Genomic DNA, 27,402 nt, shown 5'->3' with positions numbered 1-27,402 from the left:
GTGCTTAGCACTGCTGCCTCACAGTGCCAGGGACCCAGGGTGGCACGGTGGCACAGTGCTTAGCACTGCAGCGTCACAGCGCCAGGGACCTGGGGCGGCACGGTGGCACAGTGCCAGGGATCCGGGGTGGCGCAGTGGCATAGTGCTTAGCACTGCTGCCTCACAGCGCCAGGGGCTCAGGTTTGATTCCAGTCTTGGGTAACTGTGTGGAGTTTGCACATTCTCTCCGTGTCTGTGTGGGTTTCCTCTGGATGCTCTGGTTTCCTTCCAAAGATGTGTAGGTTGGGTGGATTGGCCACGGTGCATTGTCCCTTAATGTCCAAACTTATGTAGGTTAGGAGGATTAGCCATGGTAAATGGGGTTACGGGAATAGGGCAGAGGGGTAGGCCTGGGTAAGATGCTCCTTTGGAGAGTCGGTTCAGACTCAAAGGGCTGAATGGCCTCCTTGCGCACCGTAAGGATTCTGTGGATTCTATGATTGACCAACGTTTTAAATCCTGTCAGCTGGTACGCTGTACGTTTAATGAATCATGAGGTGGCACCAGAATAGTGGAAGCTGCCAATAATTTGGAAAAAAGAGGATTGACTTGTTCAAGAAAAGCCTTGACTGACTGTCTTTTACTTTCCTGTGTCAGTTGATGCTTTTCCCACTTTATCTGCAAATGTGCAAGCACTTAATATTTAAATTGAGGCGACCATTTTACCAATCGGCGAATATGTTTGTTTGCACGCTATTTTCACCTTCAATATTGTGTTGATGCTCATTCGGATTGTGCATTGGTTCTTGTTAAACTTGCTAACCAACCAAATGGACCAAAGTGAATCTTAGTTGTGCGCGTGCGTACGCGTGTACCAGTTGACAGGATGTGATTTCCGTTCTGTGGTTTGGCTATTTTCATCTCGGTTGCCTCAGGAAGAAAATCTAAAGGTCAAGTTGTCTCATTCTCGTCTCGTTTATTTCTCCTCAGCCGGTTGCAGGGCCTGGTGACAGATTGATGTACAGAACTATGTCAAACATTGTGTATTGTGGGAGGACTTCAGGATGTGGGGAGATGAGAGAACTCGATTTGTTTAAAATGCGATTCCTATAATCACTTTGTTGTAACACTTCACCTCTTACACGTTTACTGAGTAAATGTGGTTATATTGTCAACAATGTAAAGCAGAGAAATGAAGGAACTTTCTGATGGGAGCTAAACACTGAAGCTTATTTGTAGAAGTTGAGTAAAAACTTAAAAAGATAGGAATTAATGTATTCACCTCTAGAGCTGTGGCAAAGTGAATCAGTCAGGGGAAATATGCATCTTCACCATAATCGATTCGAGGTGTTTATCCGGCGAGCTAGCCAGAGTAACTGGCTGTCACGTGAGCTTTCTTGTACTATTGGAGCACCAATGGAACAGGACGCCCTGGAATTAGTGCGACTCGAAGCTTGCAAATGAATCCTTATTTGGTTCAAAGCTTGGCCCAAGGAATATGGAGTGTGCCATAAAGAACGCTTATTACTGATATAATAGTGCAAGTGCTGAAAATTAATTTGACCTATGAGCGATGGTTACTTTAACTGATGCTCTTTTCCATATTGTACATGTATAGTATCCATGAGAAGACGCAAGAAGCTGTAAATGTTAATGAAGATCATGTCCAGCTTTGTGACGGTCTTGTTTCAGGTAACATCCTTTGTGTTAGATTGGTATTTACCATTTTTCATCCTTGTATTTTCCCGTGTATCTTCACAGTGTCATATTTGAGATGCAAGTTTAGTTTTACAGATGTTTTTAAGTATGTTCTCTTAACACTAGCGTACACTCATTCAAAATTCCATCACTTTTATTAGGAATGAAATTTTCCGATGTTACCGATGGAACAGTGGGAAGCTTGGAGGCCCTTGGTGGAGAAACTTCAAAAGGGGAGCTGTAAGCAAAGTATTTAAGTTGACCTCATTGTACGTAATGTGTGGTTCCTACATAATTAATCAATAGAAATATTAAGCTTGCACAGAATTAGCATTTCCTGTAAGCGTTATCATGTCACATTATACCCATCCTACGTTGGCACAACTTGTGTCTTGCTAAGGGTGGATCTTTTGTGATGATTGAATAATCATCTTTTCTCTGTCTTTGCACACTGGCACAATGTCCAATTTTTAATGTAATTCTGTATTGCCAATTTGGCTTCCATATTCTGTGGTAGGGGATTCCATTGGTTCACTACCCATTGAGTGAAGGAATGTTTCCTCATTTCAGTCCTAAGATGGTCTACCATGTATCCTAAGACTGTCCCCTAGTTCTAGATTCCCCAACCAAGGAAAGCATCCTCCCAGCATCCAGTCTGTCCAGCCCGGTTAGAATTTTATACGTTTCTATCAGATCTCCTCTCGCCCTTCTAAACTCTAGTGAATACAGGCCCAGTCAAAACAATCTCTCCTCAAAGGACAGTCCCACCCACCCTGCAATCAGCCCAGTGAGTCTCCACTGCACTCAGGATGTGGGATGGTCAGAGGTTTGTGTGAAGTGCAAACACAGGTTTAGACCAAAAACAAAATACTGCAGATGCTAGAAACCTGAAATAACTACAGAAATTGTTGTAAAGATCCAGATCTGGCAGTATCTAGGAGAAAGAAACTGAGATAAAAATGATGAATGGTCAGCCCACCACCTTTGAGCTTACCCCATAATACTCTGGGTGGGCAGGTACTGAAAGGATCAGACTGTCTGCCCTATGTGAATAAATAATTGAAAGTCAATTAGGCTTCTTAGCAAGCCTATTGACCTGGATGCCCCCTTCCTCACTGCCTGCCCACCCCGCTGCCCCTTGTTGGATCACTTCCTACCTGAAAAACCCAGGACTTGGCATCGCTCTCCTTTCTACAGTCCTGGCAGTGCCCACTACTGAGCCCTGGCACTGCAGGAACTGGCTGCTAATCAATAAAAATCCAAGTAAAGTCAATAGGGGACTCAACATTATTTAGTAGGCCATTAATACAGGCAACTGAAGATCCTACGCCCAATGTTTAATTATCCCATTCTCTCCTCTTTCCTCTCTCTCTCTCTCTCTTTCCACCCCCCCCCTAATTATCCCATTCTCTCCTCTTTCCTCTCTCTCTCTCTTTCCACCCCAAACCCTTATTTTGAATAGCTCAGCAGAGTCCTGGTTTTTAAGCTCCAAGCACCTCCTGACTTTAGCATGACCCCTTCTCCCTGCTCCAGCTACTAGGGTAAATTGTTCAGTGTCCTTTGCAACAAAATTCCTTCACTTGATAATCGAATGGACTTCTAATAGGAAGGATATCAGAGGTAGGTTCTTTACGCAGAGAGTGGTTGGGGTGTGGAATGGACTGCCTGCGGTGATAGTGGAGTCAGACACTTTAGGAACATTTAAGCGGTTATTGGATAGGCACATGGAGCACACCAGGATGATAGGGAGTGGGATAGCTTGATCTTGGTTTCAGATAAAGCTCGGCACAACATCGTGGGCCGAAGGGCCTGTTCTGTGTCTATGTTCTAATAGCAAGGTGCCCTCTGGTGATTCCATGACCTTTAACTCTTCATGAGCCTTATTTCTTCAAACTGGGAATCTATCCTCACCAGCGCTCAGTAGAAATTACTGTGAAGCTGTTATGTTTAAAAACTCAAAAATGGTTCATTATTGTCATTTGGGGAACGAGACCAACTGGGCGGGATTTTCTGGCTGTGCTTGCCCCAAGACCGGAAAACCCCGCCCGAGGTCAACAGACCTTTGCATGGTCTGTGCCCCGGCTGCCATGGTTCCCGTGGTGGGTGGGACGGGAAGTTTCCACCCCTACTCTTACTTCAGTTGAGCCCATAAGTGACTCCTGCCCCATGCAAATGTAGTTAACCCTTAGTTACCTTCTGAAGTTGCCAAGCAAGCCAGTCGATTATATCAAACAGGTCAAGATGGCTCACCCTCATTGTCTTAGGATATCTACGATTGGGCAATGAATTCTGACCTTGCCTGTGATCCCAAGGATTGAATATAAAAAAACCAGATGATATGCTAGTCATAGAGTCGTTATGGCAGAGAAAGAGGCCATTCTACCCATTGAGTCCATGCAGGCTCCCTGTAGAGCAATTCAGTCAGTCTCATTCTCCTGCTCTATCACCGCAACTTTGCAATTTTGTTTCATTCAAATGCTTTTCCAATTGATTTGATTTATTATTGTCACGTGTATTAGTATACAGTGAAAAGTATTGTTTCTTGCGCGCTATACAGACAAAGCATATCATATATTGAGAAAGAAAGGAGTGCAGAATGTAGCGTTACAGTCATAGCTAGGGCGTAGAGAAAGATCAACTTAATGTAGGTCTATTCAAAAGTCTGATGGCAGCAGGAAAGATGCTGTTCTTGAATCGATTGGTACGTGTGGGGTGGCATAGTGGTTAGCACTGCTGCCTCACAGCGCCAGGGACACAGGTTCGATTCCCGGCTTGGGTCACTGTCTGTGTGGCGTTTGCACGTTCTCCCCATATCTGCGTGGATTTCCTCCGGGTGCTCCGGTTTCCTCCCACAGTCCAAAAGATGTGTTAGTTAGGCGTATTAGCAATGCTAAATTCTCCCTCAGTGTACCTGTGGTAAACCACTGTTATCTGTGGTGGTTAACCACTGTTAGTATTTATTATTACCTGTGTATGTGGCACATCCCTGTCGGTTCCGCCCAAGACTCCTCCCCTGATCCGGGTATAAAGGCGGTGGCTCCTCCCCCTAGCCTTCAGTACAGACCAGATCACCGACAGGGATGGCTCCAAGTTCTTGCTAATAAAAACTTATTTGTCTTGCTCACAACTAGTCTTGACTCGATTGATAGTGCATCAGTACCCGAACAGGCGCTAGAGTGTGGCGACTAGGGGATTTTCACAGTAACTTCATTGCAGTGTTAATATAAGCCTCCTTGTGACACTAATAAACTTAAACTTTAAAACATGACCTCAGACTTTTGTATCTTTTTCCCGACAGAAGAAGGTGGAAGAGAGAATGTTGGTTTGGGGTGCGTGGGGTCCTTAATTCTGCTGGCTGGTTTGGCAATCACTAATTGTTCTGGGTTCCACCACTCTCCTGGACAATGAGTTCCAGGTCAATGCCCCTCACTGCATACAAAGTTCTTCCTCACATCTCTCCAAAACCTGCTTTCCCCCCAGTCAGTGTACAATCTGTTGATGGGCACAGTTTTTCCTTGTACACCTTTTTATACAAGATTAAATATCCCGTTGAATGAAGGTTGGGAATTAACCTCATGGAACAAATTGAAATTCTTTCCAATGCAGTGAGATGTCGGATTTAATCTCGTCCATTGCTGATCTCCAGTACCACCACCACAAACTTCAGGAGCAGAATCAGAACTTACGATTGGCGGTGGACGCCACAGAAGAAAATAACAATCGGCTAATTGAGGAAAATGAGCAGTTGCTCAGTCAGGTGAAAAGGTGAGGAGGGAGAGCCAGTTTTTTTTTTAAAAAAAAGCAATCTAAGATCTTTTCCATTTTAAAACATCTTTTTTCTTTTAAATGTATTATTCATGCATTCCTGTATTTTATCTTTCTCCGATGCTGCTGTTCAATAATTTACCACTAGGCCGACTATTGCAGCACACTCCCACCACCCTCCGACTATTCCGGCACACTCCTACCAGCCTCCACTCTTTCCCTCAACAAGCCTGAGGTCTTCCAAAACTCTACTGCCCTGTTCCAACTCTCACCATGCGCTGTTCGCCCATCAACCCTGGGCTCGCTGACACATTAAATGATGGCTTCGTTTTGAAAGGAATTGGGCAGCAAGGATGCTAAGTTCTGGAATTCTCTCCCTCCACTGCCCTTTCCTCCTTTAAAGCACACCATAAAATTCACCTTGCACTTGTCCTTGTATCCCATTTTGAAGGGGAGACAGTGGGGTAGTGACAATGTCACTGGACTAGTGATCCAAACACCCAGGCTAATGTTCTAATGACACGGGTTCAAATCTCACCATAGCAGCTGGTTGAATTTAAATTCAGTTCATAAATATGCAATTAAAACCAGTGTTGGTAATGGTGACCATGAAATTGTTGTTGTAAAGACCCATCTGGTTCACTAATGTCCGTTAGAGAAGGAAATCTGCCTCCTTACCCAGTCTGGTCAACGTGTGACTCCAGATCCATAGGGATGTGGTTGACTCTTAACTGCCCTTTGAAATGGCCTCACAAGCCAGACAGTTTAAGAGCAATGAGGGATGGGCAACAAATGCTGGCATTGCCAGCGATGCCCACATCCAACAAAATACAAAAGTTGAGGATCCTTGTCAAATTTTATTAATCTTGTGAAGCAGTTTGGATACTTTGTTCTATTGAAGGTGCTATATAAATGGAAGTTGTTGCTTTCCAGCTGCAACAATATCAAGATGTTGTTTCCTGATGGTAAATAGCGCATGACCTTGGGTGCCCATTTACTCATTATGAAGAGTGTAAGGTATCTCTTCCAATTTGTGGTTTTAAAGGGCGTCGCTGAAATGATTTGTTAGACTCACTTTAAAGAAAGAAGTGACTTGTGTTTATATGATGCCCTTCATGATCTCGGGGCAACCCAGAAAGATTTCTGCATATCCACGCAAGAATATGGGAAATGTGACAGCTAGGTTCCCAAAAACACCAATGAGATGGTCATCAGATAATGCGATTTGTTATTGAAGGGATAAACATTGACCAGGTAACTGAGGAGAACTCCCTTGCTCTTCTATGAAGCAGTGCTGTAAAACCTCTTACCACCCCCCCATCACCCTTCCTGAGAGGGCTAATGGTTTTAAAGTCTCATCAGAAAGACCGCACCTCTGACAGTGCAGCACTCCCTTGATACTGAAAGGGAGTGGCACTCTCGATAATGAGCTGACATCACTTGTTGTGGGAATTCAACCCACAACCCTCGGAATCCAAGACGAGTGCTACCAATAAGCCAAAGCTGATCCTTCTGTTACTAACTCACTAAGGTTCCTAAGGCAGCACCTTCTAAACCCATGGCCACTACCATCTAGAAGGACAAGGGCAGCAGATACCTGGGGAACACCACCACCTGGAGGCTCTTCCCCCCCCCCCACCCCCCAAGCCTCTCACCATCCTGATTTGGAAATATATCGCTGTTCCTTCACTGGGTCAAAGTCCTGGAATTCCCTCCCTAACAGCAACGTTGGTGTACCTCAGCCATTTGACAGGACAGCTCAGTGCCACCTTCTGAAGGGTAAGTAGTGATGGACAATAAATGCTGGCCTAGCCAGTGACGCCCACATCCCGTAAAAATGACTAATGTCACTAATGTTTCTGTTGGAGAAGGCGATTGGGAATGTGTGCTTTTTGTTCTTTATTGGGAGAGACAGTGAATATTATGGCTTGGGCTTCCCCTGTTTCATTTTCCCTATCCACTCATTTCCTTCTATTCCTGCTCAATCCCACAACCGATGTAAATTGCGAATGAAGACCCATTTCAATCCATCTTTGACACTTTGCATGAGCAAAAATTGTACTTCTCCAGAAACACCACAGGGGATTGGCCATGTTTACAATCCCAGCATCAACAGATCCTCAATTTGCTTTTCTCTCTCTAACCTGCACAGTGCTCAGCAGTCCATTTTAATAGAAAAGTCTTTGAAAGAAGACCTTGAAGATTTGAAGACACAGATATGCACTTTACAAGAGAGCAACAAGAGGCTTCTCCTTCAGAATAAACAAGAGGTAATTCTTGTATTGAACAAGTCTCACTAGATAGTTGTCAAGTTTAGACAGGTTCCATGACTGAATATGTGACATGCAATTTTTATATTATTTTCAGACAAAGGACAACCAGGCCCTAATCCAGACGATTGTCTCACTCCAGGAAGAGGTGGGCAATTTATCTTTGCCTTTTTTAAATGCTTTACAGCACCTCTGAATTTTATGATTCAGTGCGAAAGACATGCTGGTTAGGTGCATTGGCTGAATTCTCTCTCGGTGTACCCGAACAGGCACCGGAGTGTGGCGTGTGTTGCAGTTACTGTGAAAATCAGAGCGTGGGGCACCTTTGAAACTCGACCTCAGAAGGCAGAAGAGGCCAGGGGTCATTAAATATTTTTGAGGAGGAGGTCGATTCTTGTTAGGCAAGGGGATCTAAGGTTATTGGAGGTAAATGGGAATGTGGAACTCAACACAATCAGAACAGCCATGATCTTACTGAATATTAGAGCAAGCTTGAAGGGCCAAATGGCCTGCTTCTGCTCCTGTTTCATATGAATGTGTGTGTTCCTGAAGTAAATTGGTGCAGCAAGATCAAACACCTGGCCCGACTGAGATATCATGCAATGAGTTGTTTGGGTAAGTTACTTGTGATGGTCATAAATTAAAAACAATAAAATTCAGGGTAATCTATTAGCGTGGATCAAAAATTGGCTGGCGAGCGGAAAACAGAGTATGCATAAATGTGTCTTTGTCTGATAAGTAGAGTCCCACGGGAGTGTGTGTGTGATACCTCAACCTTTTACAATTTACAGCAATGACTGAGGGGAGCGAAGGCATGGTAGCTAAATTTGCAGATGACAGAGATAGATAGGAAAGTATGCTGTGAAGTAGACATGGGGAGGTTGTAGACTGATATAGGCTGGTTGAGTGAGTGAGCAAAAATGTGGGAGGTGGAGGTTAATGTGGCATAATGTGAAGTCATTCACTTTGGCAGGGAGCTTGGTATTGCTTGAATAGAGAGCAGCTGCAGAATTCTGAGTTGTAGAGGGATCTGGGTGTTCTAGTGCATGAGTCACAAAACCTTAGGATACAGGTACAGCAAGTAATTAAGAAGGCTAATGGAATGCCAACCTTTATTACGAGAGGAATTGGAACATAGAAGTAAGGAAAATTTGCTTCAATTATGCAGAGTATTGGTGAGACCACATCTCTATTATTATGCGCAGTTTTGGTCTCCTTGAGGAAGGATGTAAATGCATTGGAGGAAGTTCCAAGGAGTTTACTAGATTGATACTTGGAATGAGTGAGTTGTCTTATGAAGAAAGGTTAAAAAGGCTGGACTTGTTTCCATTGGAGTTTAGAAGAGTGAGGAGTGACTAGATTGACATATAGAAAACTCTTGTGGAAAGGATCTTTTCTCTCGTGGGTGAGTTCAGAGCTGGTGGGCACTATTTTAAAATTAGGGATCGTCCTTTTAGAGCAGAGCTGAGGAGAAATTGCTTTCAGAGGGTTGTGCGTCTTTGGAACTCGGCCTCCGAAGGCAGAGGAGGCCAGGGATCATTAAACATTTTTGAGGAGGAGGTCGATTCTTGTTAGGCAAGGGGATCTTAGGTTATTGGAGATAAATGGGAATGTGGAACTCAACACAATCAGATCAGCCATGATCTTACTGAATAGTGGAGCAAGCTTGAAGGGGCGAATGGCCTGCTTCTGCTCCTGTTTCATATGAATGCATGTATTCCTGGAGTATATTGGTGCAGCAAGATCAAATACCATGCCTGAGATATCATGTGATGAGTTGTTTGGGTAAGATTCGGTCATGTCAACAGCCCAGTGGTTGAATAGGAGCCATTGTCTTTGTAATTAGCTGAATGGGTCTGATGTTAGCCTTCTAGATTTCCGAAAACATTATGATACACTTCGTGTTAGACAATGGCTTCGCCTGTACAACGCATCACAGCCAGATTAAAATGCAACATATTTCAGTAGTTTGGAGCACGTTTCATCCCCTCAACTAGTTTTAAAAATAGATTCTAATTCTTTTGGAGAATCCTAGCATTTTACAGTTCTGAGACAGATTATTCAGCCTATCAGACCTGTGTCAGCAATGTGCATCAAAAAAAGTATCAGACCCAAATTCCATTTTTTTTTAAAAATTCATTCGTGGGACATGGGCGTCGCTGGCTGGCCAGCATTTATTGCCCATCCCTAGTTGCTCTTGAGAAGGTGGTGATGAGCTGCCTTCTTGAATCGCTGCAGTCCACGTGCTGTGGGTTGACCCGCAATGCCGTTAGGGAGGGAATTCCAGGATTTTGACCCAGCGACTGCAAAGGAACAGCCAATATATTTCCAAGTCAGGATGGTGAGTGGTTTGGAGGGGACTTGCAGGTGGTGGTGTTCCCATTTATCTGCTGCCCCTGTCCTTCTAGATGGAAGTGGTTCTGGGTTTTGAAGGTGATGTCTAAGAATCTTTGGTGAATTGCTGCAGTGCATCTTGTAGATAGTACACACTGCTGCTACTGAGCGTCGGTGGGAGTGGATGTTTGTAGATGTGGTGCCAATCAAGCGGGCTGCTTTGTCCTGGATGGTGTTGAGCTTCCTGAGTGTTGTTGGAGCTGCACTCATCCAGGCAAGTGGGGAGTATTCCATCACACTCCTGACTTGTGCCTTGTAGATGCTGGATAGACTTTGGGGAGTCAGGAGGTGAGTTACTCGCCGCAGTATTCCTAGCCTCTGACCTGCTCTTGTAGCCACTGCGTTTGTGGCAAGTCCAGTTGAGTTTCTAGTCAATGGTAGCCCCAAAGATGTGGGATTCAGTGATGGTTACACCATTGAATGTCAAGGGGCGGTGGTTAGTGTGTCTCTTATTGGTGATGGTCATTGCCTGGCACTTGTGTGGCGCGAATGTTACTTGCCATTTGTCAGCCCAAGCCTGGATATTGTTCAGAGCTTGTTGTGTTTGAACATGGACTGCTTCAGTATCTGAGGAGTCACGAATAGTGCTGGTCATTGTGCAATCATCAGCAAACATCTCCACTTCTGACATGACGGAGGGAAGGTCATTGATGAAGCAGCTGAAGATTGTTGGGTCTAGGACACTACCCTGAGGGACTCCTGGAGAGATGTCCTGGAGCTAAGATGGCTGACCTTCCACAACCAAAACCATCTTCCTGTGTACTAGGTATGAATACAACCAGCAGAGAGTATAGCCCCATTGATTCCAGTTTCGCTCGGGCTCCTTGATGCCACACTCGGTCGAATGCAGCCTTGATGTCAAGGGCTGTCACTGTCACCTCACCTCTGGAATTCAGCTCTCTCATCCATGTCAGTAGATTATATATATTTTTTTGCTTTTAATGGACGATATTTGAACAAAGCCAGCGATTTTACCGAGTGATTTATTTCCCTCCCCCACCCATTGCAAACAAATGTTTTTGTCGGAAGACCATCACATGTTTTCAACTGAATGTTAAGGTTATGGATATCTTTAAGCTGAAGACTGGCAGCAACCAATTTATTATAGAATTATTATAGAAACCCTACAGTGCAGAAGGAGGCCATTCGGCCCATCGAGTCTGCACTGTCCACAATCCCACCCAGGCCCTACCCCCACATATTTACCCGCTAATCCCTCTAACCTATGCATCAGGACTCTAAGGGGCAATTTTTAACCTGGCCAATCAACCTAACCCGCACATCTTTGGACTGTGGGAGGAAACCGGAGCACCCGGAGGAAACCCACACAGACACGAGGAGAATGTGCAAACTCCACACAGACAGTGACCTGAGCCGGGAATCGAACCCAGGACCCTGGAGCTGTGAAGCAGCAGAGCTATGAGTGGAATTATGAGGCTTGTGGTCATTAGTGATCTTGGCTGGGATTCTCCTAGCTCTCTGTGCTGTTCAAGGAGCGCAGCGGGCTGGGAGACATCAGTGGAGGGCCTGTAGCGGGATTCGTGTCCAGCGTCTGGCCGATCACAAGTTTCCCAGACCCTTTTTTTCAGATGTAGTTGGCCTAATGCCAGGAATCAGCATAGGTCTGATTGCTCGCTCGCTATTTCCATATGATTAGCAAGCCCAGGACAGTAGTCTCCAGATCCACTAGTGTCTCCCCCATGGCCGAGAGAGATCCCCACCAGTGGGGTTTACAAATGCCCCCCACCAATGGAGAACGTGCGTGATCACGCTGCTGGTGGGAACAGAGGCCATTGAGGCACCCTCGGGATGTCATGGGCAGGGGGGTGCCCCTTGGTCAGCCTGGGTGCCTGACACTGCCTGAGGGGCACCCTGGCACTGCCCAAGGGATATTGGGCAGGGCCAAATGGGGGCGGGGCCTACTAGGGAGCCGATTGGTGGAGGGGTGACCGCTGCGCACTTAGCAGTGGGATCAGGGAGGGAGGAAGGAGGTTGTACGGGGCTGGCCATGGGAGGGTGGGGAAGACTCGGGGCTGGCCTGGGGGGGGGGTCGGGTAGGCCGGCGATCGGGATGGAGGGGTGCAGGCGGTGTTGGGGGTAGGCGGTTGATTGGAGAACAATTGGGAGGCCGGCAATGGGGCAGGGGCAGTGCACATGCACCGATCTCAGCACTGACAGATCAGCGCGTGCGCAGTGGCCCACTCCGCACTATGCTGCCCGCTTCTCCAGCAAGATGGGGCCCCGCCCCCACATTTTCAGCGTTAATTTCTGACCCACTCTGTGATGCACAGGGTGCTGGGGATTCATTCAGGTATGCCCAAAAAACGGGCGGGAAAATCTTCCGTTTTCCTGCCCATTGGGGGAAAGTCGCTGATGGCTTCAAAATTTAGAGGGTCTACCTGGACCCCCTGTCTTTCAATGTTATGCCCCAGAAATTTGATGGTGGTCTTAGAAAATTTGCACTGGTCTTTTGAAGCGCGACCTGTTTCTTGGAGGGCCTTAAGAATCTCTTGTGGACATGCTCCTCTCCTGTGGACCCACGGATAAGGATGTCATCCATTTGACAAGCAGCTCCTTGCTGTTACAATTGCGGACATGGTGTGGTGAAATATCTTTGGAGCTGATGTGATGCCAAATGAAAGGTGGTTGAACCAAAAACAGCCGAACAGTGCGATAAAGGCTGTTAACAGCCTGGTCTCCTGGTCAAGGAGTTTTTGCCAAAACTCGTGATTAGCGTTGAGTTTGGTACAGAGTCCTCAGTTGGCAAGCTTTGCCAGGCTGTTGTCCATAGACGCCATCAGGTGGACCTCCGTCTGGATAGCTTGTTTAACTGCGTGAGGTCCACGTGCAGTCTGAGTTGGCCATTTCAGTTGGGAGCTGTTGGCTGCTCTGAACATCTGTGTTGGTTGTGTGACAGGTCATCTGACATCTCTGTGCAGCATGTGATCCAGCAACAGATGATGTTGTCCCCTCCTGCACGCCGGCATGGTATCTGAGAGCAGTGTAATGTGGTATTCAACTTTTAGCTTACCAAGCCCCTGGGAGAGTTGTAGGAACTCTTGGAAGAATTCAGTCCCATTGACTGGTTAATAGACTTAATCCATTTATAGGATGCCCAGTTGCATGCACACATCCCTCCGGTGTAAAGATCTCCTGTGATTACACAGGATCTCTGTGATCTGTCACCCCTTGTGGTATAGAGTGGCTATGATCTGACCTTTCACCTGTAGATTTGTTATCCTTGGATCTTGAAGTTTGATGGCTGGACTGTGACTTTGTTGAGCCAGTCAGTATGAAAACACCAGGGCCAGTGTCAACCTTCAAACATTAATTTCTAGAAGTCTTGTTAACGATCTTGTAGTTCTCCCAGGAAGTTTGAGGTGGTATTTGTTTATTTGTGATCCATGTTCTGGGTAAGCTCTAAGCCATAATCATTCTGTTATTTTCTTCCCATATTGGAGGTTTTGAATGGACAGAACCTCTAGGAGTATCATGTTCTCCAACATTGGAAATTCTGCTGGGAAATCTCACCATCTGTGTTGATTCATTGCGCTGCAGTGTACGCCCTTCAAGATGGCTGCTATTGGTTTTCCCGCACTATTGACCAGTTTGGTGGGCTGTTGTGTGGGTGGGCTAACATATTTGGGCCTAAACAGTGTGTGGACAACTCCGACACCTCACAGTATCTGCGGGTGAGAGGCTTACCTGGTTGAGTTTGACCAGGATTGTGAAGTGATTGGTCGAGTGTGTGATTGGCTTTCATGGCCCCCTGTTGCACGGTGGCAGAGTGGTTAGCACTGCTGCTTCACAGCGCCAGGGACCCGGGTTCAATTTCTGGCTTGGGTCACTGTCTGTGTGGAGTTTGCACGGTCTCCCCGTGTCTGCGTGGGTTTCCTCCGGGTGCTCCAGTTTCCTCCCACATTCTGAAAGACGTACTGGTTAGGTGCATTGACCCAAACAGGCGACGGGCTGTGGCGACTAGGGGAATTTCACAGTAATTGCAGTGTTAATGCAAGCCTGCCTTGTGACTAACGAAGAAACTTTTTTTCAATGAACTACTGTGAATGTGCCATTAAGGAGAAATTAAACAGATTCTCCTGGTTTATGGGATCTGTGCTTGAAGCACATTCGTCCAGCACCAATGTCCCATTTTGGAAGCATGTCAAAGGCTTTTAAAACTGTCAAAGTCTGCAGAGGTCCCTTCATCCCCTGTTTGAGAAGAATTTTAGTGGTGATAGTCTGAGGAACAATCAAACCTGGTATTTACTTTTATAAGGAAGCAGTTTAGCTAGGCTTTCTTGAGTCAGAGAGTAAGTTTATTAGTAACTCAAAAATATCCCAAGAAAATAATAAAGAACATAATACACTGATCAGATGAGAGGTTAAAAGGCCGGATAAAAGTAAAAAGATGAGTTAGTCTTTGGCTTGTCCGCAAACATAGAAGGCAGTATGTTGCAGCCATTAAGTTGGGTGATTCCAGTAGAGCTGATTCTGTCAGGCTAGCAGTTAGTTTGGAGACACTGGATTCTGTAGGGTAGCTGGAAAGCTAAGCAGGAGAGTGGGATCCTTTGTTGCCAGAAAGCTTTATTTTGCAGGATGACTGACTGCTCTCTCTCCCCTCTTGTTTCTATTGTCACACACACACTGACACCCCACCACCAGTACACACAGACCTGATCTGCTGTTCTTTTGATCCCAATTCCCTGTGTATTCTGAAAAGGAACAAACGATATGTCTGTTGCCCTAGATCGGTTCCAAATTCTGAGGTATCGACAGTAGGCAATGGGATTTGGACGTCTGCTGAGATGCAAAATGTGTCTCTTCACACTCCCTTCTGGGCAGTTCTTGTTTGTCTTTCTCAGTTAATGATTTTGAAAGATTATTTTTTTTAAAAATAGAGTTGCAACTTCAAGACACTATTCTATTAACCCATTGCCCTGTACAAAATAGAGAAGGTTTATTATTTATTTAGGACAGCACGGTGGCACAGTGGTTAGCACTGCTGCCTCAGCGCCAGGGACCCGGGTTCGGTTCCTGGCTTGCGTCACTGTCTGTGTGGAGTTTGCACGTTCTCCCCATGTCTGCGTGGGTTTCCTCCGGGTGCTCCAGTTTCCTCCCACAGTCCAAAGATGTGTGGGTTAGATTGATTGATTGGCCATGATGAATTGCCCTTTAGTGTCAGGGGGACCAGGAGGGTAAATATATGGAGTTACAAGTATAGAACCTGGTGGGATTGTTGTCAGTGCAGTCTCGATGGGCCGAATGGCCCCCTTCTGCACTGTAGATTCTATTAGGGAGGTTGCGGAACACAACAAGAGACTCATCAGGAGCTTGCAGAGACAGAGTTGAAGTGTTAGAGAGAGTGCACAAACCTACATTAACTCATCTACACAGCCCTTCCAGCAGGTATCTACCCTGCGTGTGACAGAGTCTTCAGATCGAGCGGTGGCGAATCCATCAAATTGGAGTCGAAGCAAGTCGATTCCAAAGTGCCACCTCAAGAAAAAGGAGCTGGTGCAAAAGATCGATCAAACTTTATGGGAATCCTATAGACCATTTTCTAATATTTACTTGTTGCTGGAGTTGTAATGCAGCTAACCACCAAAACCAAACATACAGAGCAGTCACATTTGGAAGATAAGCTGAGTTTTATTTAAGTTATACTGCCAAATATGTTGAAGATGATGTGATGATAACGGTACCGTGTTCTGTGAGGTTCTAAAGGCTCACAGGGCCTGAGCACCATATTGACTGTCCCTCTCCAGTTTAATTGTTTGAAAGTGGATGTTTTTGGGAATGTTTCCAGGGTGTCCTTGGGGAGAACAACGGGGTCAATTCTAATAATGCGCTGAACGCCAGTAATATCCAATAGTCGGGATATATTCTGATTGGATTTATTATTGTCACATGTATTAGTATACAGTGAAAAGTATTGTTTCTTGCGCGCTATGCAGACAAAGCATACCGTTCACAGAGAAGGAAACGAGAGAGTGCAGAATGTAGTGTTACAGTTATAGCTAGGGTGTAGAGAAAGATCAACTTAATGCGAGGTCGGTCCATTCAAAAGTCTGATGGCAGCAGGGAAGAAGCTGTTCTCGAGTCGGTTGGTACGTGACCTCAGACTTTTGTATCTTTTTCCCAACGGAAGAAGGTGGAAGAGAGAATGTCCGGGGTGCGTGGGGTCCTTAATTATCCCGGCTGCTCTGCCAAGGCAGCGAGAAGTGTAGACAGAATCAATGGATGGGAGGCTGGTTCATTCACGACCCTTTGTAGTTTCTTGTGGTCTTGGGCAGAGTAGGAGCCATACGAAGCTGTGATACAATCAGAAAGAATGCTTTCAATGGTGCATTTGTAAAAGTTGGTAAGAGTCATCGTGGATATACCAAATTTCCTTAGTCTCCTGAGAAAGTAGAAGCGTTGGTGGGCTTTTTTAACTATAGCGTCCGCATGGAGGGACCAGGACAGGTTGTTGGTGATCTGGACACACAAAAGCTCTCGACCATTTCTACCCAATCCCCATTGATGTCGACAGGGGGCATGTTCTCCACTATGCTTCCTGAAGTTAATGACTATCTCCTTCGTTTTGTTGACATTGAGGGGGAGATTATTGTTGTCACACCAGTTCACCAGAACTGGATGTATAAATGGAGTACACAGTTTGCGAGCACCTTCAAAAATAAAATGAGTCATTCTGGTTTCCGCAATGACAGAATTTGATCTAAATTTAACCTTTGACTCCGTATTTTGCTGTGGACTAACCTGGCAGACTCTGATTACATTAAAACCCAGATCGTTGTCGGGAGGAGGGAATACTTTCAGGCCTTTCACAAAAATAAGCAACAACTTCCAAGTCCACCACCTGGAAGGGTGAGGGTAACGGGCACAGGCGAATGCCACCACTCTGAAATTTCCCACCAACCCACAGCATCCTGACTGATCAACATATAACTGATTCTTCGAGACGCCCAGATTAAAAGTCCTGGAGCTCTAACAGCGCTGGGGGAAAACCATCACTACACCCCCTCTATAGTGGTTTGAATGGTGACTCGGTCCCAACTTCTCAAGCGCATACTGGTATAGACCTTGGTACGTATTGATTGTCACGTACTTTCGGGAAGGCTTATCTCATTTAAGTTGGAGATACATATGGGTCATGTCCAACTTTGAAAATGTTTGGCCTCCAGTTAACCTGATATACAGGTCTTCAATCCATGGCATGGGATATCTATATAGAATCATAGAAACCCTACAGTACAGAAAGAGGCCATTCGGCCCATCGAGTCTGCACCGACCACAATCCCACCCAGGCCCCACCCCTATATCCCTACAGATTTACCCACTAATCCTTCTAACCTACACATCTCAGGACACTAAGGGCATTTTTTTTTTTTAGCATGGCCAATCAACCTAACCCGCACATCTTTGGACTGTGGGAGGAAACCGGAGCACCCGGAGGAAACCCACGCAGACACGAGGAGAATGTGCCAACTCCACACAGACAGTGACCCAAGCCGGGAATCGAACCCAGGTCCCTGGAGCTGTGAAGCAGCAGTGCTAACCACCGTGCTACCGTGCCGCCCTATATAAACCCTATTGACAGTGTTCACAAAGTCACACTGACTTATCCGGCTTAACAATAGGAACAACAGGTGCCACTCTGCAAATTCTATGGGTCTTACCTTGCCCAGCATTTCCAGGCTTTCCAGGTCTAACTCTACTTTTTCCATAGGGAATATAGAACAGGTCTCGCTCTAAAGTACTTGGGCATAGTTTCAGAGTTGACGTAGATCTTAGCTTTGGCTCACCTTCCTGGAAAACTTTGGGGTACTTATTGATGATTTCATACAGTACCCTCTCAGCCAGCTTGAAGATCTCCAGCCAATTCGGTCTCAGGCAACCAGTTCAAAGACAGCACAGTGGTTAGCATTGTTTGTCTCACAGCATCAGGAACCTGGGTTTGATCTGGCCTTGAATGACTGTCTGTGTGGAGTTTGCGAGTTCTCCCCCTGTCTCTGCGGGTTTCTTCCAGGTGTTCAGGTTTCCTCCCATGGTTTAAAGATGTACGGGTTAGGTGGATTGGTCATGGTAAATAGGGATAGGGTGGAGAGAAGGGCTTGGGAGGGTGAGTGGAGACTCGAGGGGCAGGATGGCTCTCTTATTGCATTGTAGGGAGTCCATGGTGTGTTGGAGCCAATCTCTCCCCATGAGGCGAGGTCCTTATCCCCCCCTACAATGATGAGTGGAGACCAGTGCAGCCCCCCCACCCCCACATCCACTTCCATTTTTAATGGGTGGCCATTTAACGACTCCACCATTATGGGGGCAACCATTGTCATGGCGATGCGATTTAATTGCAGTGTCCCTATTCCTGGTTGTGGGCATAATTGCAAGGTACTGGTCTTGGCCTTTTTTCAAAATTGGTTGTGGTCTTCTGCAGCACTTGCAATAGTCCACTGTCTGGCATCCAGAACCTTCTGGAATGTGCTCCCGAGGAATCTGAGGCTGTCCCTGTCCTTCCTAAACTGCCTGGTGATGCAGCTCATGCTCCACTGCTGTAAGGCTTTCTGAGAGATTTCACCAACTCCATCGCTGTCAGTTGAGGGATGGATGTTGCAGGGGGCACTCCCTCCCCATTTGGAGGGCACGGTAGCACAGTGGTTAGCCCTGCTGCTTCACAGCTCCAGGGTCCCGGGTTCGATTCCCGGCTCGGGTCACTGTCTGTGTGGAGTTTGCACATTCTCCTCGTGTCTGCGTGGGTTTCCTCCGGGTGCTCCGGTTTCCTCCCACAGTCCAAAGATGTGCGGGTTAGGTTGATTGGCCAGGTTAAAAATTGCCCCTTAGAGTCCTGAGATGCGTAGGTTAGAGGGATTAGTGGGTAAATATGTGGGGCTAAGGCCTGGGTGGGATTGTGGTTGGTGCAGACTCAATGGGCCGAATGGCCTCCTTCTGCACTGTAGGGTTTCTATGATTTCTATGATATTTAACATCCCCTGTTCTGAGCAAAAGCCAGGTGCTGGATGTTTTTTTAGAAAGGCTGCGCTATTGCCAGGGATATTGAATTCCTTGGACTAAGTAAGTCAAATTCCATTTTTATTCCATGGGATTCCGAGACTTTTCTTTTTGTGGAAAAGTAATTTAATTAGTGGGACTTGATTAGTGAGATTTGATTTCTGGTGAGTATTTTCATTTTAAATAAGATGGGTAAACAAGCTACCCCAAGGCTGCTGCATGTACCATTTACAATTGTTTAATTATGTGGAGTTTGCACGTTCTTCCTGTGCCTGCGTGGGTTTCCTCCAGGTGCTCCGGTTTCCTCCCACAGTCCAAAGATGTGTGGGTTAGATTAATTGGCCATACTAAATTGACCCTAGTGTCAGGAGATTAGCAGGGTAAATATGTGGAGTTACGATGGGCCGAATGGCCTCCTTCTGCACTGGAGGGATTCTATGGTTCTAACTGGAAACAGTACAGTGAAGGGTCACTAAATAGATCCTGGGATGAAAGGGTTGTTCTATGCTCTGAAAAAGAGTCCTATGGACGGAAACGTTAACTCTGTTTCTCTCTCCCCAGATGCTACCAGACCTGCTGAGTTTTTCCAGCATTTTCCATTTTTAATTCCAATTCCCAGCATCAGCAGTATTTTGCTTTTTATATAAGGGGTTGTTCTATGATGAGAAAATTGGGTGTTGTATTCTCTGGAGAAGAATGGGAGGCAATTGCATTGAAACCTATAAAATTCTGAAGGGGTTTGATAGGATGGACACTGAGACACTGTTTCCCACTGGTTGGGGAATCTGAAACATGGGCACGGTCACAGGGTAAGGGATCACTCACTTAGAACTGAGGTGAGGAGAAAATCCTTAAATCAAAGGAGTCTGAATCTTTGGAATTCTCCATACCGCAGGGTTGTGGAGGCTCCATTGTTGGATAAATAGAAGACTGAAATAGACAGATTTTTGGTGTCTCTGAATTAAGGTAAATAAGGAGCAGGTGGGAAAATGGTGTTGAAGGCAGAGATCAGCCATGATTGTATCGAATGGTGGTGCAGGTTTGATGGGTTATGTGGTCCACTCCTGCTCCTATTTCTTGTGACTCTCTTTCTGGCGCCTCTCATTTCTCTGCGAGGACGTTCTCGGGTTTTCTGAACCTAACTGCCTGAATAATTGGCACGAACTACTCCCTACTAGCCAATGGCATGTAGTAACATAGTGATGGTGTTACTGACTAGTAATCTGGAGAATGGGGATGCAGGTTTTGTGATTAAATGTTGGTGTTACAAGTGACCATGGACCTGTTTGATTTCCGTAAAAATGCAATTGGTTTACTAATGTGCTTCAAGGAAGACAACCGATCATCTCTCCCAGTCTGGGCTATACGCAACTCCAGTTGCATAACAATATGGTTGCTCCTTAATTGCCTTCTGAAGTGGTCAAACAAGGCAATCAGTTAGTTGGTTTGAACATAGAACATAGAACATTACAGTGCAGTACAGGCCCTTCGCCCTCGATGTTGCGCCGACCAGTGGTACCAATCTAAAGCCCCTCTAATCGACACTATTCCAATATCATCCATATGTTTAGAGCATTGTTTGGGCAATATGATGGGCTTGCTGGCGAAGCCCAGATTCCTAAGGTTTTGTATGTGCTATGGGACATTCGGGTCAAGATCTCCTGGTCAGTGCCAATGCTTGCTGCTGCTTTTCTGACCCGACCATTTCACCTTTGATATTGGCTGCAGCTGGACTATGCTCCTGAATAAGTCCAGCGAGTTTAATAAAATCAAAGAAAGAGAGGCCCATCCCCATTTTGTTTTACAACGGTAGCCGCTATATTCAGCTAAGTTTTTGGACGGGTGGGTAAATGGAGAGGGGGTGGTCAGTGTCGGGGGAGAGGAGAGGGGCAATTGATGGGATGGGGTCTGTCAATTGTGGAGTTCTGATGTGGAGATGCCGGCGTTGGACTGGGGTAAACACAGTAAGAAGTTTAACAACACCAGGTTAAAGTCCAACAGGTTTATTTGGTAGCAAAAGCCACACAAGCTTTCGGAGCTGCAAGCCCCTTCTTCAGGTGAGTGGGAATTCTGTTCACATATGCTCTGTTTGTGGGAATCAGCCCATTGGAAATTTAAACTTGCCAGGCAGTTCCCACATGTGTCTATGCATCACAATTTCCATCTGATCCTCGCGCGCATCTCCCAACACAACCAGTCTCCGATCAACCAGAGAAGGCAAATTTGGGATGTTCTAACGGTTTGACAGATTAATGCCTGATCTTGACCTTTTCCAATTGGGAAAAATAATTGTTCTTGGGAATAATTTTTGTTCCTCTGTTTCAGAATCTAAAAAATGCCATCGATATTGAGGCCCTCCATGGGAGGATTGCTGTACTCTGCAACGATAAAACCAAACTCCAGGTATGTTATTAACTGGTAAATCTGATTGCTTTAAATTTATTTATTATTAGTGTCACAAGTAGGCTTACATTAACACTGCAATGAAGTTACTGTGAAAAGCCCCTAGTCACCACACTCCGATGCCTGGCTGGGTACACCGAGGGAGAATTTAGCATGGCCAATGCACCTAACCGGCACGTCTTTCAGACTGTGGGAGGAAACTCACGCAGACACGGGGAGAACGTGCAAACTCCACACAGACAGTGACCCAAGTCGGGAATCGAACCTTGGTCCCCGGCTTTGTGAGGCAGCAGTGCTAACCACTGTGCCACGTACTGATCATTGCAGTTTCCTGGCAAGTAGTTTTGGAACTCTACATGAATCTGCAATCATGATACGGGCCATCTCTTTTTAAAACTTCAGTACCGTTGGCCCAACGACAGTAGGAATATTCTGTCCCTTGAGCACATGTATATCATCGGGTGGGAGCCATTCAGTTGCAACATTACTGACCTACAATTGTCTATCTTCTGTGGCTCCAGAGACAATATCCTGGAATAACTAAAATCTGTCCTCCATGCTCAACGTTTTCGAGCAGTTTTTTTGGGTGGAGTATGGGGAGAGTTTCGGATTTCACTTTTTACTAGTGGAATAAGGGTGGCACAATGGTCAGCGCTAACTCACAACGCCAGGGACCCGGGTTCGATTCCCGGCTTGGGTCACTGTCTGTGTGGAGATTGCACATTCGTTGTTTTCTGACAATAGACACTGGTTTGATGGTCAATATTAGATAGTTAATTCCAGATACATATTATCTTGAATTCAAATTCTACCATCTGCTGTGGTGGGATTCGATCGGGTCCCCAGAACGTTAGTTGAGTTTCTTGATTAATAGTCTAGCAATAATACCACCAGGCCACTGTCTTCCCATGAAGTCTAAGGATAATAAAATGGTGTGAAAAGTAAGATGTATTACTGAATAATAAATACAGGGTACCTGCAGTAAGTTTCTTTTTGACATGTTCACCATAAAACTTGCAAGGTAAACGATGAAGTCAAATAACTAGATTTCCAGCACTAAAGGTCAATGAGGTTCAAAAAAGTGGGGTTTTCATAGAATCCCTACAGTGCAGAAGGAGGCCACTTGGCCCGTCGAGTCTGCACTGACCACAATCCCACCCGGGCACTATTCCCGTAAACCCCCTGCTAATGCCACAGACACCTAGGGTTAATTCAGCTTGGCCAATCAATCTAAACCTAACCCACGCATCTTTGGACTGTGGGAGGAAACCCACACAAACATGGGGGGAATGTGCAGCCTCCACGCAGACAGTCACCCGAGGCCGGAATTGAACCCAGGCCCCTGGCGGTGTGTGAAGCAGCAGTGCTAACCACTGTGCCACCGTCCCGCCCCAGTGTACCTAAAGTTTTGGGGATGGTTGTTGGATTTGAAGACCGTGTACTCAACCTGGAGCGCAAAAAGTTAAGAAATTTTATGCGTGAGTGTAACGACTTTAATCGGGCAACTGAAGTGGACCTATTAGAATATGAACTCCCTGATTAAGGGCCAAATTGATGCGCCAATCAGGGAGCCTCTTGCTTTGTACTTAACCAGGCGTGCAAGTTCCTCTGGGACTCCGAGTGTTGACTGCTAACTGAGAGCACTCTGTATGCTGGTGTCAGACTGATTTAAATAAAGGGATTTTGGTGAAGGGACTTCCGCCTCCGAGGACTTGTTACAGTGAGTTCACTGTTCATGTGTTTCCCGTGATCTTTTATGCTGGTTCGCCTTCAATTCGCCCAATTTGGGCACCTCCTCCACTTGGATCCCGCCAGTCGAATTGATTTGGGACAGCTCTTCAAGTTCCCTGCTTATTTCCTCAGCCACGCAGGCAGGTTTGGAGTATTTTGTAGGTTAAAAGATGTTTGATTTGCTGAAACGGATGCATACCAATTAAAATATAAATGAATTGGAATTATTTTCTGTGACTTCAAATCTGGTTACTCAAGGGCGCAGATCTGGACAACCTGCTGAGAAATCCCTATTTTTGCTGATTAACCATTTTCAGTTGTATTAATGAAACTGCGCTGAGTTACCAGTTTAAATGTACACTGGTACACATGGTGAAGTATTTTGCGTTTCTGATTGCTTAGAAATCTCAGAAACCCTACAGCACAGAAAGAGGCCATTTGGCCCATCGAGTCTGCACCGACCACAATCCCACCCAGGCCCTACCCCCATATCCCTACATATTTACCCACTAATCCCTCTAACCAACACATCCCAGGACACTAAGGGCAATTTTAGCATGGCCAATCAACCTAACCCGCACATCTTTGGACATTACGTAAATGATTTGCCTGGAAACTGCAGCTTGGCCGCGGCAATGCACTATTTTTCTGGTGTGCATCTGGAGCAGAAAACCAAGCCCAGTGCTTTTCAAAGCTGCTATCCCTTTCACACAATGTAAAACTTCTGTGGTATACTTTCGCTTCTCTGGGCTTTACCAGCAGTCCAAAGATGTGCGGATTAGGTTGATTGGCCAGGTTAAAATTGCCCCTGAGATGCGTAGGTTAGAGGGGTTAGCGCGTAAATATGTGGGGGTAGGGCTTGGGTGGGATTGTGGTCGGTGCAGACTCGATGGGCCGAATGGCCTCCTTCTGCACTGTAGGGTTTCTATGATTCTATGATTCTATTCTAGGATACACATTGTACCTAAAGCAAGAGCAGGTTTTGCAGTATTCAGATGACAAGTTATTGAGTCCAGAATTAAATTTATATTGTGGTATCCTTTGATTTGATTTATTGTCACATAATGAAAAGTATTGTTTCTTGCGCACAAAGCATACCGTTCATAGAGGAGGAAAGAAGAGAGTGCAGCATGTAATGTTACAGTCATAGCTCGGGTGCAGAGAAAGATCAGCTTAATACAAGGTAAGTCCATTCAAAAGTCTGATGGCAGCAGGGAAGAAGCTGTTCTTGAGTCGGTTGGTACGCGACCTCAGACTTTTGTATCTTTTTCCCAATGGAAGATGGTGGAAGAGAGAATGTCCGGTGTGTGTGTGTGGGGAAGATGTGATATTGATCAAGCTTTTGATTTGTTATTTTTCCTTCCTCAGGTGCAGTTAACTGATCTCGACAGTCTCTTGCACAGCAAAGATGCAGTTTTACTTGAGGTTTGTGGGTTGTCTTTGCCCAGTATGTTTGTAAAGCTTGTTTCAGATCGGCACAGCAAAGTCTTTCAAATCAAGCCGGTCAGAGTGGTGGTTCTCATTGGGTATTTTTGGAAATGATGTGGTATCTCGATAAGCATGATTGATTTATGTACAAATTCTCACTTATTCTCTAATTGTTTAAATAATCCCCGTCAAAAATGAATTGCTTGTTAGCTCCAGTGTATGGTGAACTGGAGTACAGTGATTGCCTTGTAGCTGCTCCCCCCACCCCTCCAGTAAGAGAGAAGATCAATTAACCTAAATCATTAAACCCATCGTTGAATCAGTTCCAGACCCTTCAATCGGCCAGGGATGCACATTCCCAAAGCTGTCAGTGGTTCTATTGGAAAATGGGCACACGTGAAGCTTTGAATGAGCAGTTACGCAACAGTTGTCCAGAATTGCCAACTTCCCTTAGGCAATGGCGCCATGTTTGGGACCATTCGACAAAGCGATTTAAATTGCTAATTTCGGGGTGGTTCGGTTACAACTCACCCATGGGGTCAGGGGATTAGGAGAGGGCAGTTGGGGGACTGGCAGAGGGCAGTTGGGATGGTGGAGGGCAGTCCTGGAGTCTGCGGGGTGTGGGGGGGGGGGGTGGGCGTGGGGTGTGTGGAAGAGGGCAGTTAGTGGGTCCCATGGGGGGGGGCACAGCCTCAAGTCAAGTTGAGCGAGATTGGAGGGAGCCCATTATAGCATGCAGAATTGGACAGTTGGCATGGCAAAATAAAGTGTTTGACTTGTGATCTGCCAGGGTGATTTCCTCAGACTGTTGAACTTTGCCATCGTAAATTCTGTTTCCTTTTGGCTTGAACAGTAACTTTGTTGATAAAATCATGCAGTTGGTTCCTCTGGCATTCCCAAAGTCAGGATTTGTCCTTTCCACTAATTGTTCAAGTATCTTCAAAAGGAATGCTGAGTTGTTTGTGTCTCTCTGACCAGCCACTTCTAAGTTTTTGTCACTTAGACTAGTTGGCTTGGTACCACAGAATTTGAGTATTGACCATGAAGCTCTGGGGGAGGGGTTAGGGTAGTGGGAGATGTCCGATGGAGTGTTTGGGGGGGGGTTATGGTGGAGGGGTGGTTGCGTGAGTCAGTACAATAGTTCCCCAAATTTTAATTATTTTAACTTTTTCTGGGGAACTATTGCTGTAAGACGGGTTAGAATCATCCGAAATTTGCAATTTAAATCATGTTATCGGATAGTTCCCAGTACAGGGCAGTTTTCCCTGGGAAGCTTGAACTTCCTGTGTGATCCTGGCAGGTGGGGAGTTCCCCAGTGCTTCATTGAGGTACCCCTGGTTGCGACAGCTCAGATTGGAGATTATGAGCCAGGATGTTAATGTGATGCCTTTCTTCTTTCCTTTGCAGAGGGACAGTCAGATTGGGGAGCTTAAAGATTCCATTGTTGAGTATTCCTTGGTGGTAGAGGTATGGCCCCTTTCCTAACATTTCAGCAAAATAAAAACAAAAATAAAATCCAGTCTAAATTCTTTCCTTGGAACCTTCTAGGCCTTGCGAATGGAGAAGACAAAGTTAGAAAATCAAATTGTAATGCAACAGGAGCTAGCTTCGTGAGTAACAATCCTAAACACCATTATTGTTCCAATTAACATTAAGTTAATGGCTGAATTTTGGTATAATATTGAAAGGCTGAGCAGGTTCGAGGGGCCGACTCTGCTCCTAATTCATATGTTCCTATCACAGCCAGTAGAATACATTTTGAGAAGCTTGTAAGCTGTTGGGCGGCACAGTGGTTAGCACTGCTACCTCACGACCTGGGTTCGATTCCGGCTTGGGTCATTGTCTGTGTGGAGTTTGCACATTCTCCCTGTATTTGCGTGGGTTTCCTCCGGGTGCTCCGGTTTCCTCCCACAGTCCAAAGATGTGCAAGTTAGGTTGATTGGACATGCTAAATTAACCCTTAGTGTCCTGGGATGTGATAGGTTAGAGGGATTAGCAGGGTAAGTAAGCAGGGATGGGGCCTGGGTGGGATTGTTGTCGGTGCAGACTCGATGGGCCGAATGGCCTCCTTCTGCACAGTAGAGTTTCTATGATTCTGTTTCTAATCCATTTCCCCTAACGTTATCTCTCTAATTAATCACAGTGAGAGCATTAATTTGCCAGAGATGTTTTCAGATCGACACGACCTCACCAGGGCCCCAGGCTCCTTGCAGGCGGAGCTGTTGAATGCTCAATGTGTTTCTGAGGTAAGCAGATTGAAGAATCTCGATGTTAATTGAGGAACTCCTCGATTGATTTGTCACCTCTGGAATGCACTGTCTGAAGGTGTGGTGGGAGCGAACTCGGTCACCCCTGAAAGGGGATAAACACTTGAAAGGGAAAATAATGGCAGGGCTTTAGGGAAAGCACTTTGTGCAAATAATGAGGCTAAATGGTCACTTACTTTGCTGTGAGTGCTGCTGGATGTATTGGGGCTCTCCGTGTTTAGCTTTATGCTGAAGGGAATCTACTGAGAGAAACAGTGAAAATCTCCATTTTAACAGATTTGTTAAATGCCACAGGAAGGGAAAATCCCCAACATGACCAACTGAGAGCTTTTGAACATCTAACTAATGAATCTGATACTGAGCAGAGACTTTAATGATTGATTTGTGGGACATGGGCGTCGCTGGCTAAGCCGGCATTTATTGCCCATCCCTAGGTGCTCCTTGAGAAGGTGGCGGTG

The 27,402-nt window shown here is 45.8% G+C and overlaps 2 protein-coding genes across 2 annotated transcripts in view; both read left to right on the top strand.

Annotated features, from left to right (window-relative positions):
* Positions 1 to 1,470: 1,470 nt before the first annotated feature.
* On the top strand, positions 1,471 to 26,162 carry LOC144507604 (inositol 1,4,5-triphosphate receptor associated 2-like). Its single transcript, XM_078234759.1, has 8 exons — positions 1,471 to 1,671; positions 1,839 to 1,917; positions 5,284 to 5,442; positions 7,595 to 7,712; positions 7,810 to 7,860; positions 21,441 to 21,518; positions 24,618 to 24,674; positions 26,085 to 26,162. Exons 1-8 carry the CDS (start codon positions 1,569 to 1,571, stop codon positions 26,160 to 26,162), a joined length of 723 nt encoding a protein of 240 aa, XP_078090885.1. The 5' UTR covers positions 1,471 to 1,568.
* Positions 26,163 to 26,229: 67 nt separating this feature from the next.
* LOC144507864 (inositol 1,4,5-triphosphate receptor associated 2-like) overlaps positions 26,230 to 27,402 on the top strand; it is a 121,270-nt gene continuing 120,097 nt past the window's right edge. The window contains exons 1-2 of the mRNA XM_078235283.1: positions 26,230 to 26,287; positions 26,821 to 26,923. Of these exons, the coding sequence (XP_078091409.1) occupies positions 26,235 to 26,287; positions 26,821 to 26,923 (156 nt within the window). The 5' untranslated portion in view covers positions 26,230 to 26,234. The remainder of the gene's footprint in view (positions 26,288 to 26,820; positions 26,924 to 27,402) is intronic.

Source organism: Mustelus asterias, chromosome 19 (genome assembly GCF_964213995.1).
Source record: "Mustelus asterias chromosome 19, sMusAst1.hap1.1, whole genome shotgun sequence".
Classification (NCBI taxonomy): Eukaryota; Metazoa; Chordata; class Chondrichthyes; order Carcharhiniformes; family Triakidae; genus Mustelus; species Mustelus asterias.
This window is presented reverse-complemented; position numbering and strand designations above follow the sequence as displayed.